Below are 12,205 nucleotides of genomic sequence, written 5' to 3'. Positions count from 1 at the left end.
AGGAAGGGTCCCATAACCTCTACGGGGGTCCTGGGCCATCCCCGGGACCTCCTAGCACTTGGGAATATCAGCCCAAGCCCCCGCACCCACCCTGGATATATTTAGGTCCTCAGATGGTTTGTAGAGATAAACCCATTCTGCAAGTCTCATTAGCAGGTAAGGTGCCCTAGATTTAATACAAAAGAAGAAAAGCACGTAGCCCTCTGCACCCGACTCCTGGGGGGGGGGGTGAGTGTACCTCCCAGGTCGCAGGCAGAGGCGAATCGGGACAGGTCGAAGGCCGTGGCCACGTGGTGGGCGGTCAGTTTGCTGAGGCTGTGCTTGGCCCTCATGAACTGCAGCGTCAGCTCCCTGTTCTGGTGGTGGAAGCAGGTCTGAGGAGACCCACCCGGAGCGCAGGCCGTCCTGCACCCGGGATGAGGTTCCACCCAGCATTCGTGTGGGTGGGGAGCTCAGCAGGGATCATGGAGAGGGGTCTGGGGTAGAGGAGGGTGGGAGGGGCCCGGGGTAGAGCAGGGTGGGAGGGGTCCGGGGTAGAGCAGGGTGGGAGGGGTCTGGGGTAGAGCAGGGTGGGAGGGGTCTGGGTAGAGCAGGGTGGGAGGGGTCCGGAGTAGAGCAGGGTGGTAGGGGTCCGGGGTAGAGCAGGGTGGGAGGGGTCCGGGGTAGAGCAGGGTGGGAGGGGTCTGGGTAGAGCAGGGTGGGAGGGGTCCGGGATAGAGGAGGGTGGGAGGGGCCTGGGGTAGAGGAGGGTGGGTATGGGTCCGGGGTAGAGGAGGGCGGGGATGGGTCCGGTGTACAGCAGGGTGGGAGGGGTCCGGGCTAGAGCAGGGTGGGAGGGGGCCTGGGGTAGAGGAGGGTGGGAGGGGTCCGGGGTAGAGGAGGGCGGGGATGGGTCCGGGGTAGAGCAGGGTGGGAGGGGCCTGGGTAGAGGAGGGTGGGAGGGGGCACTGGGTCTGAACTGTGTCCACCTTGGCGGTGAGGCTGGAGCGTTGCCAGGAGGGCAGCTCCACTGCACCCTGACACAGCGCACTCTCTGGGTCTGATTTCCAGTTTGCAGGGGATCTCCTCCTGGGAGACTGCCGACTCCCCACTCGGGTCTCACTGGACCAAACCAGGAGGACTTAGGGGGTAACGACCCCCTGCCCCCTCAGCTGTCACCTCACTGAGGATGATCTGATCTGATCGTTTACAGAGACCAGGGCTCCCTGCCCAGCTCCCCGGTGGGGTCCATGTGTGCTCGGGCCCCACCCGGGTGGGAGGGAATGAGTCCCTGGGGCAGAGAAGGAGGCCAGCGTGCACGGGACCCGCCTGGGCCTGACACTCTTAGGGCTCCTGAGGGTGGTCAGGAGGCGAGGGATGGGCAGGGAGTCAGCTGAAATCCCAAGGGGCGGGGGGTGCAGACCGGGGCCCGAGGGGGCCGGACTCGTTGCCTGAGGCCACGATGGTGCTGCTGCCATTTCACCCAGATTTCGGGCCTGGGGACCTCAGCATCTCCCAGGACACTGTCCTCTACGACCCCTCGAGGCCCTCCAAGACCACCCAAGATCTTCCAAGAACCCCCGACACCCTCCAAGACCCTCTGAGACCCCCCGAGACCACCCAAGACCCTCAGATTATCACCCAAGACCCTCTGAGACCCCTTCCCTCCCACACAACGGTGAACAGGGGTCGGGGGTGCCAGGGGGCGGGGGAAGGGCCGGGAAGCCCTTTGCACACCCTGCGCTGAGCTAAGAACCAGGAGTCTGTGCAATGCAACTCCACGTAGGAAACACGGTGCCTTGATTCAAGGCAGCCCCTTCCTAGAAAAGCCCTCTTTTCAGGAGCTGTGACCAGCCAGCCGCACCCTCCCCGCCACGGCGGCCTCCCGCAGGGATTCCCACATCGGCCAGAATCTGAGATGTTTCCATGCCCACTGGTCCTTTCGCAGCACAGACGGGGCGTGAAAAGGAACACGGGGGTTACAGTACCTGGGACAGGCGTTCCTCCTCCATCGCCCCCAGAACCCCGCGGGTCTGGTCTGCCCCCTCCCGCACGGCCAGGCCCAGGCGTGTGAAGACGCCCCAGACGTGGGCGTCATTGTACTCGGCCAGGCCCTGGAGAGAGTGTTCGCCGTCTGACACTAGGTGCAGGGTCGCCACCTCCGTGTTGCCGTAACCTGAAAGGACGGGGCGTTGTGTGACGGCTCAGCTGACCGCGGGGTGAGCCACCACCCAGCGTCATCAGGATGTCTATCTGACTAAGCGCCAAGCGCACGGACGCCCAGAGGCGGCCCAGAGAACGACGCAAGGGTGTTGCTCTTCCTCGAGGTGACCCTCCAAGCCCCTGGCATGGTCACTTGGCCAGGCTACAGTCCCCAGTGAGACGTCCCCGTCGGGGAGAGGGCGCCGTTTGGTCATGTGCTTCGCACCTGCAAGTCAGCAGACTTCGGGTAAAGGAGGTGACCCTAGGTAACGCGGGTGGGTCTCATCCCATCAGCTGACGGCCTTGAGAGCAGAGAAGCACCGAGCGGCCAGCCGCAGGGGTTCAGACGCGCCGGAGCCCAAAGGCACGGACCCGTCTGTCCATATCCCGCGGGGTCTGCCTCTCCGGAGCCCTGAGGGGTACGGGGCGGCCCGCTCTCTTCCCACTTCCTGGCGGGCTGTCCATCCGGCCCGGCCCCCAAGGGCCCTTCCGGGACACCCCTACCTGCAGAATTGGAGGCTGCAGGCAGAGGGGACGGTGGCTGAGACTCCCTGTACCTCCACAGCCCCACGTAACACCACAGCCCCACGTAACACCGTCTGTCGTCGGACGGACAGAACAGCATGGTGTCTACGGTTTTCCTTTTCTGAACTTTTAAAAAGTTTATTGAAACTAACTGTCCATTCGGCACTTTCTTTTTTAATTAATTAATTAATTATATTTATGTTTGGCTGCGTTGGGTCTTCGTTGCTGCACGCAGGCTTTCTCTAGTTGCGGTGAGCGGGGGCTGCTCTTCGTTGTGGTGTGCGGGCTTCTCATTGTGGTGGCTTCTCTTGTTGCGGAGCACGGGCTCTAGGCGCACGGGCTTCAGTAGTTGTGGTTCACGGGCTCAGTAGTTGTGGCTCACGGGCTCTAGAGCGCAGGCTCAGTAGTTGTGGCGCACAGGCTTAGTTGCTCCATGGCATGTGGGATCTTCCCAGACCAGGGCTCGAACCCGTGTCCCCTGCATCAGCAGACGGATTCTTAACCACTGCGCCACCAGGGAAGCCCCATTTGGCACTTTACATGTTGTCTTTGTTTGTTTGCTTTAGAAACTGAATTTTTACTGTTGCTTAATTTTCTTTTTTTCCTTTTTGTGGCGGCACCGCACGGCACGCAGGATCTTAGTTAGCGGTGGAACCCAGGCCCCCTGCAGTGGAAGCGTGGAGCCTTAACCACTGAACCGCCAGGGAAGTCCTCACACGTTTTTTTTTAAAGACTATTATCTTTAATTATATAAATATATATTTTTAAAAACGTTTTATTTTATATTGGAGCATAGTTGGTGAGCGATGTTGTGTTGGTTTGAGGTGCACTCGGAGTGATTCAGTTGCGCGTAGACACGTATCTGTGCTTTTTCAAATTCTTTTCCCATTTAGGTTGTCACAGACGCTGAGCAGTGTTCCCTAATGACCGAGAGCTCTGAGTTCTGAGGCCTGGGGTCCTCTGAAGGGCAGCACCCCCCCCGCCCGCCCCACCCCAGGCCCCGTGCAGAGGCACAGGAGTGGCTGGCAGGGCTCAGCTGAGGACCCTGCAGGGCGTCTGCCAGGTAGCAGGGACTGGAAGTCCGGACCTTGGACCCTTTCTCCACATTTGGTCATTATTTTCAGTTGAGGAGAGGGGCTTCCCTGGTGGCACAGAGGTTAAGAATCCGCCTGCCAATGCAGAGGACACGGGTTCGAGCCCTGGTCTGGGAAGATCCCACATGCCGCGGAGCAACTAAGCCCGTGCGCCACAACTGCTGAGCCCACGTGCCACAATTACTGAGCCTGTGCTCTAGAGCCCGCAAGCCACAACTACCGAGCCCGTGAACCACAACTACTGAAGCCCGTGCGCCGAGAGCCTGTGCTCCACACCAAGAGAAGCCACCGCAATGAGAAGCCCGCACAGCACAATGAAGAGTAGCCCCTGCTCGCCACAACTAGAGAAAGCCCACACGCAGCAACAAAGACCCAATGCAGCCAAACGTAATAAATAAATATATATATATTTTTTAATGGAGGAGAACATTACTAAGATGCTCTGGCTGGGGGGATGTTCTGCATCCCGCGACCCAAATCTTTAGCGTGTACTTGTCCGCCTCTCGTATGAGGGGTGGCTCTGGGGGGCTTCCGCCAGCACCCTGCTTCCCTGCTCACCACAGAAGGGGTGCTGTGTCTCCTGCTCTGGGGTCTTCTGAGCCCCTGCCTCTCTCCATCTGCTCAAGGACCATCCGTAGCACCCTCTGCTCTGAGAACACCCTCGAGAGCTCTGTGCACCCAGCAAACCCACACTGTCACCCTTCATCCGTCCATTTACCACATATGCCGTCTACTTCGTTTTATCTGTTTCTATCTACGTATCTACCTATCCACCTATTACCTATCAGTCACCTACATGTATCTCTCTCATCTAGTAATCATCTATCTTCAACATCACCTATTCATCCATCTACCATCCACCTATTCGTTTATCATCTATCACCTGTGCATGTATACATGTATCTATATACCGATCATTTATCTTTTTATCATCTCTCTATTCATCTACCATTTATCCATCCACCCATCTATTATCTATTCATCCATCCCTCCATCTATCATGTATTTTCTATCATCTATCTATCTATCTTTCTATCATCTATCATCTATCTATCATTGATCTATGCATCCATCATATCTATTCTATTCTCTATCTAATCCATCATATCTATTCTATTCTCTATCTAATCCATCACATCTATTCTATTCTCTATCTAATCCATCACATCTATTCTATTCTCGATCTAATCCATCATATCTATTCTATTCTCTATCTAATCCATCACATCTATTCTATTCTCTATCTAATCCATCACATCTATTCTATTATCTATCTAATCCATCACATCTATTCTATTATCTATCTAATCCATCACATCTATTCTATTATCTGTCTAATCCATCACATCTATTCTATTATCTATCTAATCCATCACATCTATTCTATTATCTGTCTAATCCATCACATCTATTCTATTATCTGTCTAATCCATCACATCTATTCTATTATCTGTCTAATCCATCACATCTATTCTATTATCTATCTAATCCATCACATCTATTCTATTCTCTATCTAATCCATCACATCTATTCTATTATCTGTCTAATCCATCACATCTATTCTATTATCTGTCTAATCCATCATATCTATTCTATTCTCTATCTAATCCATCACATCTATTCTATTCTCTATCTAATCCATCACATCTATTCTATTATCTATCTAATCCATCACATCTATTCTATTATCTATCTAATCCATCACATCTATTCTATTATCTATCTAATCCATCACATCTATTCTATTATCTGTCTAATCCATCACATCTATTCTATTATCTGTCTAATCCATCACATCTATTCTATTATCTGTCTAATCCATCACATCTATTCTATTATCTGTCTAATCCATCACATCTATTCTATTATCTGTCTAATCCATCACATCTATTCTATTATCTGTCTAATTCATCACATCTATTCTATTATCTGTCTAATCCATCACATCTATTCTATTATCTATCTAATCCATCACATCTATTCTATTATCTGTCTAATCCATCACATCTATTCTATTATCTGTCTAATCCATCACATCTATTCTATTCTCTATCTAATCCATCACATCTATTCTATTATCTATCTAATCCATCACATCTATTCTATTATCTGTCTAATCCATCACATCTATTCTATTATCTGTCTAATCCATCACATCTATTCTATTATCTATCTAATCCATCACATCTATTCTATTATCTGTCTAATCCATCACATCTATTCTATTATCTGTCTAATCCATCACATCTATTCTATTATCTGTCTAATCCATCACATCTATTCTATTATCTGTCTAATCCATCACATCTATTCTATTCTCTATCGAATCCATCACATCTATTCTATTCTCTATCGAATCCATCACATCTATTCTATTATCTATCTAATCCATCACATCTATTCTATTGTCTATCTAATCCATCACATCTATTCTATTCTCTATCTAATCCATCATATCTATTCTATTCTCTATCTAATCCATCACATCTATTCTATTATCTATCTCATCCATCATATCTATTCTATTCTCTATCTAATCCATCATATCTATTCTATTGTCTATCTAATCCATCATATCTATTCTATTCTCTATCTAATCCATCATATCTATTCTATTCTCTATCTATCTTTCTATCCTCTACCTGTTCATCCATCTACTTATCTACTTACATACCTAAGTATCCACCTATCAACCGAACTGTCTATCTACCTATGCATCTATGACCTATCAGTCACCTACATGTATCTCTCTCATCTAGTAATCATCTATCTTCATCATGTATCCATCTATGTATCTATTTATTTACTTACCATCTAGCATTTGTGTATGTATCTATGCATGTATCTATGTCTATTATCTATCTTTTTATCATCTGTCATCTATTTATCTATCATTTGTCCATCCACCCATCTATTATCTATCATCTCTATTATCAATTTATATCTATTGATCTATCAACCTATCTACTACCTATTTATCCGCCCACCCATCCATCCATCATCTATTTATCTGTCATCTATCCATCTACTTATCCTATTATCTATCCATCCATTTATTTATCCATCCACCTGTCCTCTATTTATGTATCACCTATCAACCTAGCTATCTTTCTATCCTCTACCTCTTCATCCATCTATCTGCTTATCTATCTACATATCTATGCACCCACCTATCAACCACACAATCCATCTATCTATCATTTATCCACCCACCCATGTATTACCTATTTGTCCATTCACCCATCCACGTATCATGTTTATCTATCATCTAGCTATCCATCCACGTACCTATCTATCATCTCTATTATCAATCGATATCTATCTATCCATCCATCCACCTCATCTGTCTGCCTATCTAAACAAATAAGGAAGAATAAACTGGTATCTATGCTGTGCACACATACAAACCCTATGGGCTGTTTCTCTCGAGAACCCTGGCTGATACAGGCCCTCTGAGCCCATAAAGAAGCCTGTCTCCTAACACACCACACACGCACACGCGCACGCGCACACACATGCACGCGCACACGCACGTGCACACACGCGCACACCACACAGACACACACACACTACGCACACACGCACGCGCGCGCATTTCCTCCTTCCACCCATCCTCTGCTGACCCTCTGGGGCATTCTTGGGGCACAGGGATGACGCATGGTCTGTCCTCCCTGCCTCGGCTCAGAAGCCACTGTCACCTGGTGACTTGGTCTCGCAGGCACAGTTGCTGGAAAGACAGCCAGGAAGCCCCTCACCTCTGCGCGTCTTCTCCAGCAAGCCCAGGGCCGCGCACACACCCAGCAGCTGCTCAGTCCTGCCCGCGCAGGTGCTGAGTTTGCGGGCGACATCCGCGGCCTGCAGGGGGCCTTGGTCTTTTAACACATCAAACAGTCTGAGCTTGCAAGCCGTGAACAGGACCTGTCCGTGAAGAACAGTTACAGTTAGACGCACAACGTGACTTATCAACTGCTCTTTATTCCCAGGGACTCCAAAGAGGGACGGCAGGATGGTCAAAAACATCGAGCTCATCAAGGGAAACTTCTGCAGAGGTGAGTGGGTTTAGGCTCCAGGTTGTACAAGGTTTGCTCCAGGTAAGACCAAGTCGATGAACACCAAGCAGAGAAACTGTCCCAGCAGAGAAAGACCAAAGTGCTGCTGTCAGGGGCTGTGCGGTGTCCCCCCAAGGTTCCTACGTCGACGCCCCAAGTCCCAGGACCTCAGGATGACACCATGTGGAGATGGGGCCTCTGCGCAGGACACGGACGCTCCACGCTGCTCGGGACACACCCTCACGTGACACCGTAAACCTCCCTGGAGCTCTCGCCTCGTCGTAACGCAGACACCTCCAGGGATGAGTAAAGGGGCACTTCGGGAAAGGGCCCTCCCTGAGCTGCGTCCAGAACTACCATGACTGATCTGGGGCGGGGGGTGGGTGACACTTGCTCCAAGACCCCCAGCAGACCCCGGCTTGGTCAGCATGGTCAGCCATTGGGAGACCTTTGTAAGGAGACCCGTGTCACACGAGGGTGGATGGACAGATGGGGAGGTATGTAGATGGGTGACAGATACAGACAGGTGATAGATGGGTAAATGGGTGGATGGAGGGATAGACAGGTAGGCAGGTGATAATAATAGACATGTAGATGATATAGACAGATAGACAGAGAGGATAAATAAATGGGTGGACACATAGGTAGGAATAATAATAGACACAGACGATAGACACAGATAGACGTGACAGATAAGCAGGTGGATAGACAGATGACAGATAAATAGATAAACAGACAGAGGCAGACAAACGATAGGAAAATGGACGGATGAACAATGGAGAGAAGACAGATGACAACAACAGATATAGAGACAATAAGTATAAATTACACACAGATAAGCAGAAGGATGGATAGATATATGATAGCTATATAGCTAGATAACCATAGGTGTGCATACATCGACGATGTAGAGGGATACAGATAGATACAGATAGGTAAATGATAGCTACATTAACGGTGGATACAGAGAAGATAGGTAATGATATATGTATATATAACGATATGTATAGATAGATATAGATAGACACAGATGAGACATAGCTGGATAGACGACTGATACATTGGTGGGTAGATAAATGATAGGTAGGGAGACGGATGCACGAACGGACGGACAGAAGGCAGAGAGATGATAGTAACAATAGATACAGGTAAACGACAGACATACATAGACGACGGATATAGATTATACCTAGATCAGAGGACGGACGGACAGGTGATAGGCACGCTGACGGACAATAAGGACAGTATATATAGATTGATGATATAGATGACAGACACATGAAATGGACAGACGGATGGATGGATAGACGCTAGAGCGATAGACCGTGCAAGCACAGCACAACTCCACCGAGCGCCAGCCTGACGGGCTGCAGCAGCGCTGTCTGCGCCAGCGTCTCCAGGTGGATCAGAGAATCTGACTTACAACGCAGCATAACCACCTCTGTCCTAGGCACACAGGTCCCCTCTCCTGAGGAGGAGGTGACAGGAAGGTGGCCGGGGTGGAGGGGGGGAAGGTCAGGCCCCCGGTCCTTCCCCAGCCAGTGTCCTGTCACTCCACGAGCCACTGAGGCTACCCCTGAGGGGCCCCAGCACGAGCAAGGCCGCCCCCTGCTCCAACCCCCAGGAGCCCAGAGCTGCAGGAGAGGGTCTGGTGGGGAAGGGGGAGGGCCGGGCCACGTGTCACAGCTGGGTGGGTGCACAAGTGCGTCCACAAGAGCCAGAGAGATGGTGGACGCCAGCTGGATGGGCCGCTGCCCAACCCACTTCCCATCGGGCCCCGGGCCTGGGGCTTCCCTGAAGCACCTGCACACAGCTGCCTTGCACGTGGGCACAGGGCAACCTGTGGTCAAAGGTACCTGGTGGTTCCAGGAAGCATCGAGCTGGCCCAGCACTGCCCCCTCCCCTGCCCAGGACACCCTCTGGCTGGGACGGCTGCCCGAGATCCAGAGGCCACAGGACGACGAGGACACACACACTGACCTGGTCTGCCCTGCAGGCAGCTGGCGTCCTGGGGGCCACAATCCACCTGCTGCCCAGCCAGCAGGGCTGCAGGGTCCCAGAGGAGGCCGCACGGCCGGCATTCCAGCCCCACCTCCCTGGGCTGGGGACATAATGTGGCCCCTCGCTGGGGTCACGTGAGGCCTGCTTACCTTCAAACACCCGCACAGACCCCGCCCTGCCCCCTCCAGGCACAGACCACAGTTATGGCCTCAACGGTGGCCCCAAAAGGATATGTGCATGCCCTGACCCCCAAAATATGGGAATGAGGCCTTATGTGGAAACAGGGTCTCTGCAGAGGTGATGCAGTGAAGGGTCTGAGATGAGTTCCTCCTGGAGGAGGGTGGCCCTACATCCAATGACAGGGTCCTTCTAAGACACAGAAGAGGAGAGACACAGACACAGAGGAGAAGCCCCGGGAAGACAGAGGCAGAGACGGGAGGGATGCGGCCACGAGCCCAGGGACACCTGGAGCCCCCAGAAGCTGGAAGAGGCGGGAAGGACCCTCCCCGGGACCCTCTGGAGGGAGCGCAGCCCTGGGACACCTTGAGCTGTGGTCCCCGGGATGGGGGAGGATGGATGCCTGCAGTTTTGGGCTCCCCTGTGTTGGGGTCATGTGGTCATGAATCACACAAGTACCTTGGATGCTTTGAAGCCGTCCATCAGCTCCAGGAGGCCCGTGGGGAACGGGGGCCGGCTGTCCGCCCCGTTAAGGGCTGCATCCAGCGCACGCGGAGCCTGTGACCGGTCTCCGTCCGCCTGCTCGCCACCACGGCCGCCCTTGGCGCTCTGACCTGGGTCTGAGCCACCTGCCTCCGAGTCACTCAGGTTCTCGAAGGTGTCGACGGCGGGGATGGAGTCGTGCCTGACCCGCCGCAGGTCCTCGGGGCGGGGCGGGTAGTACAACCGTGCCAGCTCCTTGCAGAAGTGGTTCAGGGGGAAGCCCACGACATTGAGGAAGTCCCCGTGCACGTACTCCACCAGCATCCCGCCCAGCGCCTGGATCCCGTAGCCGCCAGCCTTGTCCCTGGGGCGGGGAACCACAGCGGGGAGGGAAGGAGGGTAGAGAAGATGGCAGCGACGTTGACCTTCCTGGGGTCAGCAGACCTGCAGCCAGGACCCCTGCAGGGGAACCCACCAACCTTGGACCCGGGTGGCTGTGCACTGGGGCGTCCGGGCCCAGATCCCAAGTGACCCCTCGGTCCCGCTCCTGGGACGTGACGAGGGGCACCTGGCGGCCACTCAGGAAGCTGCCCCCCACCCCAGGCCTGGCGCATGGCCACCAGCAGGCTCTCTGAGGGGAGGGGGATTGCTGTCAAGGACCCAGGCCCCCGGCCGTACTCTCCTGCCACCTGCATCCCCGTCCCTCGGATGTCCATTCATGTGGGTCCTCGGCCCAGGTCTTCCCCAGGCGCCACTGCTGAGACCTCCTTACGGGGGAAGAGGGGCCCGTGAAGCCCCTCCCTCCGCCCTGACTCCCCCGCCTCTCCCGCTGTGCCAGACACGGGTCCATAAAGCAACAGGGGCAGTGATCTGGGCCCCCCCCCGGCAGTGAACCCACCCCCATGGTCCTCACGCCTGTGCTCACCCCCCAACCCTCGCCCGGGCCCTTTCCTGGGGGAAAGGGGACGGGGGAGCTGGCACGCCCTCTGGTTCGGCCTCTTGGTCCCGCTGCAGCTGCAGCGGGAACGGCCTGACCCTGCCTCTCGTTTTGGTGTGTTGTCCTGATCAGACACCCCGATACCCAGCAGCTCCGCTCTTGACAGCCGTCACCACCCAGAGCCCGGCGCCCTGCAGAATCCTAACCCACAACGCGATGGTGTCAGGAGGTGGGACCTCGGGGAGGTGATGAGGTCATGAGGGTGCAGCCCCCGTGGATGGGATTAGTGTCCTTCTAAAAGAGACCCCAGGGAGCTCCCTGGCCCCTTCCTCCAGGCGAGGACACAGCGAGGAGTCACCATCTATGAACCAGGAAGCAGCCTCACCAGACGCTAAATCTGGCCTCGCCAGGATCTCAGACCTCCAGCCTCCAGGACGGTGAGAAATAAGTCTCGTGTTTACAAGCTCCCTGCCTGTAGCGCTTTCTTGGGCCCCCAAGCAGACTAGGATGCCCCAGATCTGAGGCTCCCGTGAGGGCTCATCATCACAGAAGACGGTGAGAACAGGGCCGGGCGCATAGCACACCCCTCACTACCCTGCAGTGGGGGCTGCCACGCCTGCCAGAAGGACAAGCCGGTCGGGGAGTTCCTTTGCTGGGGCTGCTTCCACAAGATCAATACCCCAGGGAGACTCTTCTCCCCTGCCTTTACCTTGAACAGGCCTGAGACCGGCTTTAACCAGCAGAACACATGCTCGGA

At 53.6% G+C, this 12,205-nt stretch overlaps 1 protein-coding gene across 4 annotated transcripts in view; it reads right to left on the bottom strand.

The window, feature by feature from the left end:
* The window catches only part of ASMTL (acetylserotonin O-methyltransferase like), a 28,288-nt gene that overhangs the window by 8,035 nt on the left and 8,048 nt on the right, over positions 1 to 12,205 (bottom strand). For all 4 annotated transcript variants that reach the window (XM_022561894.2, XM_089904873.1, XM_022561892.2 and 1 more), the window contains 4 exons: positions 10,488 to 10,875; positions 7,557 to 7,719; positions 1,968 to 2,155; positions 239 to 356 (listed from right to left, as the gene is read on the bottom strand). In XM_022561894.2, the coding sequence (XP_022417602.1) occupies positions 239 to 356; positions 1,968 to 2,155; positions 7,557 to 7,719; positions 10,488 to 10,875 (857 nt within the window). The remainder of the gene's footprint in view (positions 1 to 238; positions 357 to 1,967; positions 2,156 to 7,556; positions 7,720 to 10,487; positions 10,876 to 12,205) is intronic.

This window comes from Delphinapterus leucas, chromosome X, assembly GCF_059928025.1.
Source record: "Delphinapterus leucas isolate spDelLeu-1000000601 "Yukka" chromosome X, BTC_Dleu_Yukka2, whole genome shotgun sequence".
Lineage (NCBI taxonomy): Eukaryota > Metazoa > Chordata > Mammalia > Artiodactyla > Monodontidae > Delphinapterus > Delphinapterus leucas.
This window is presented reverse-complemented; position numbering and strand designations above follow the sequence as displayed.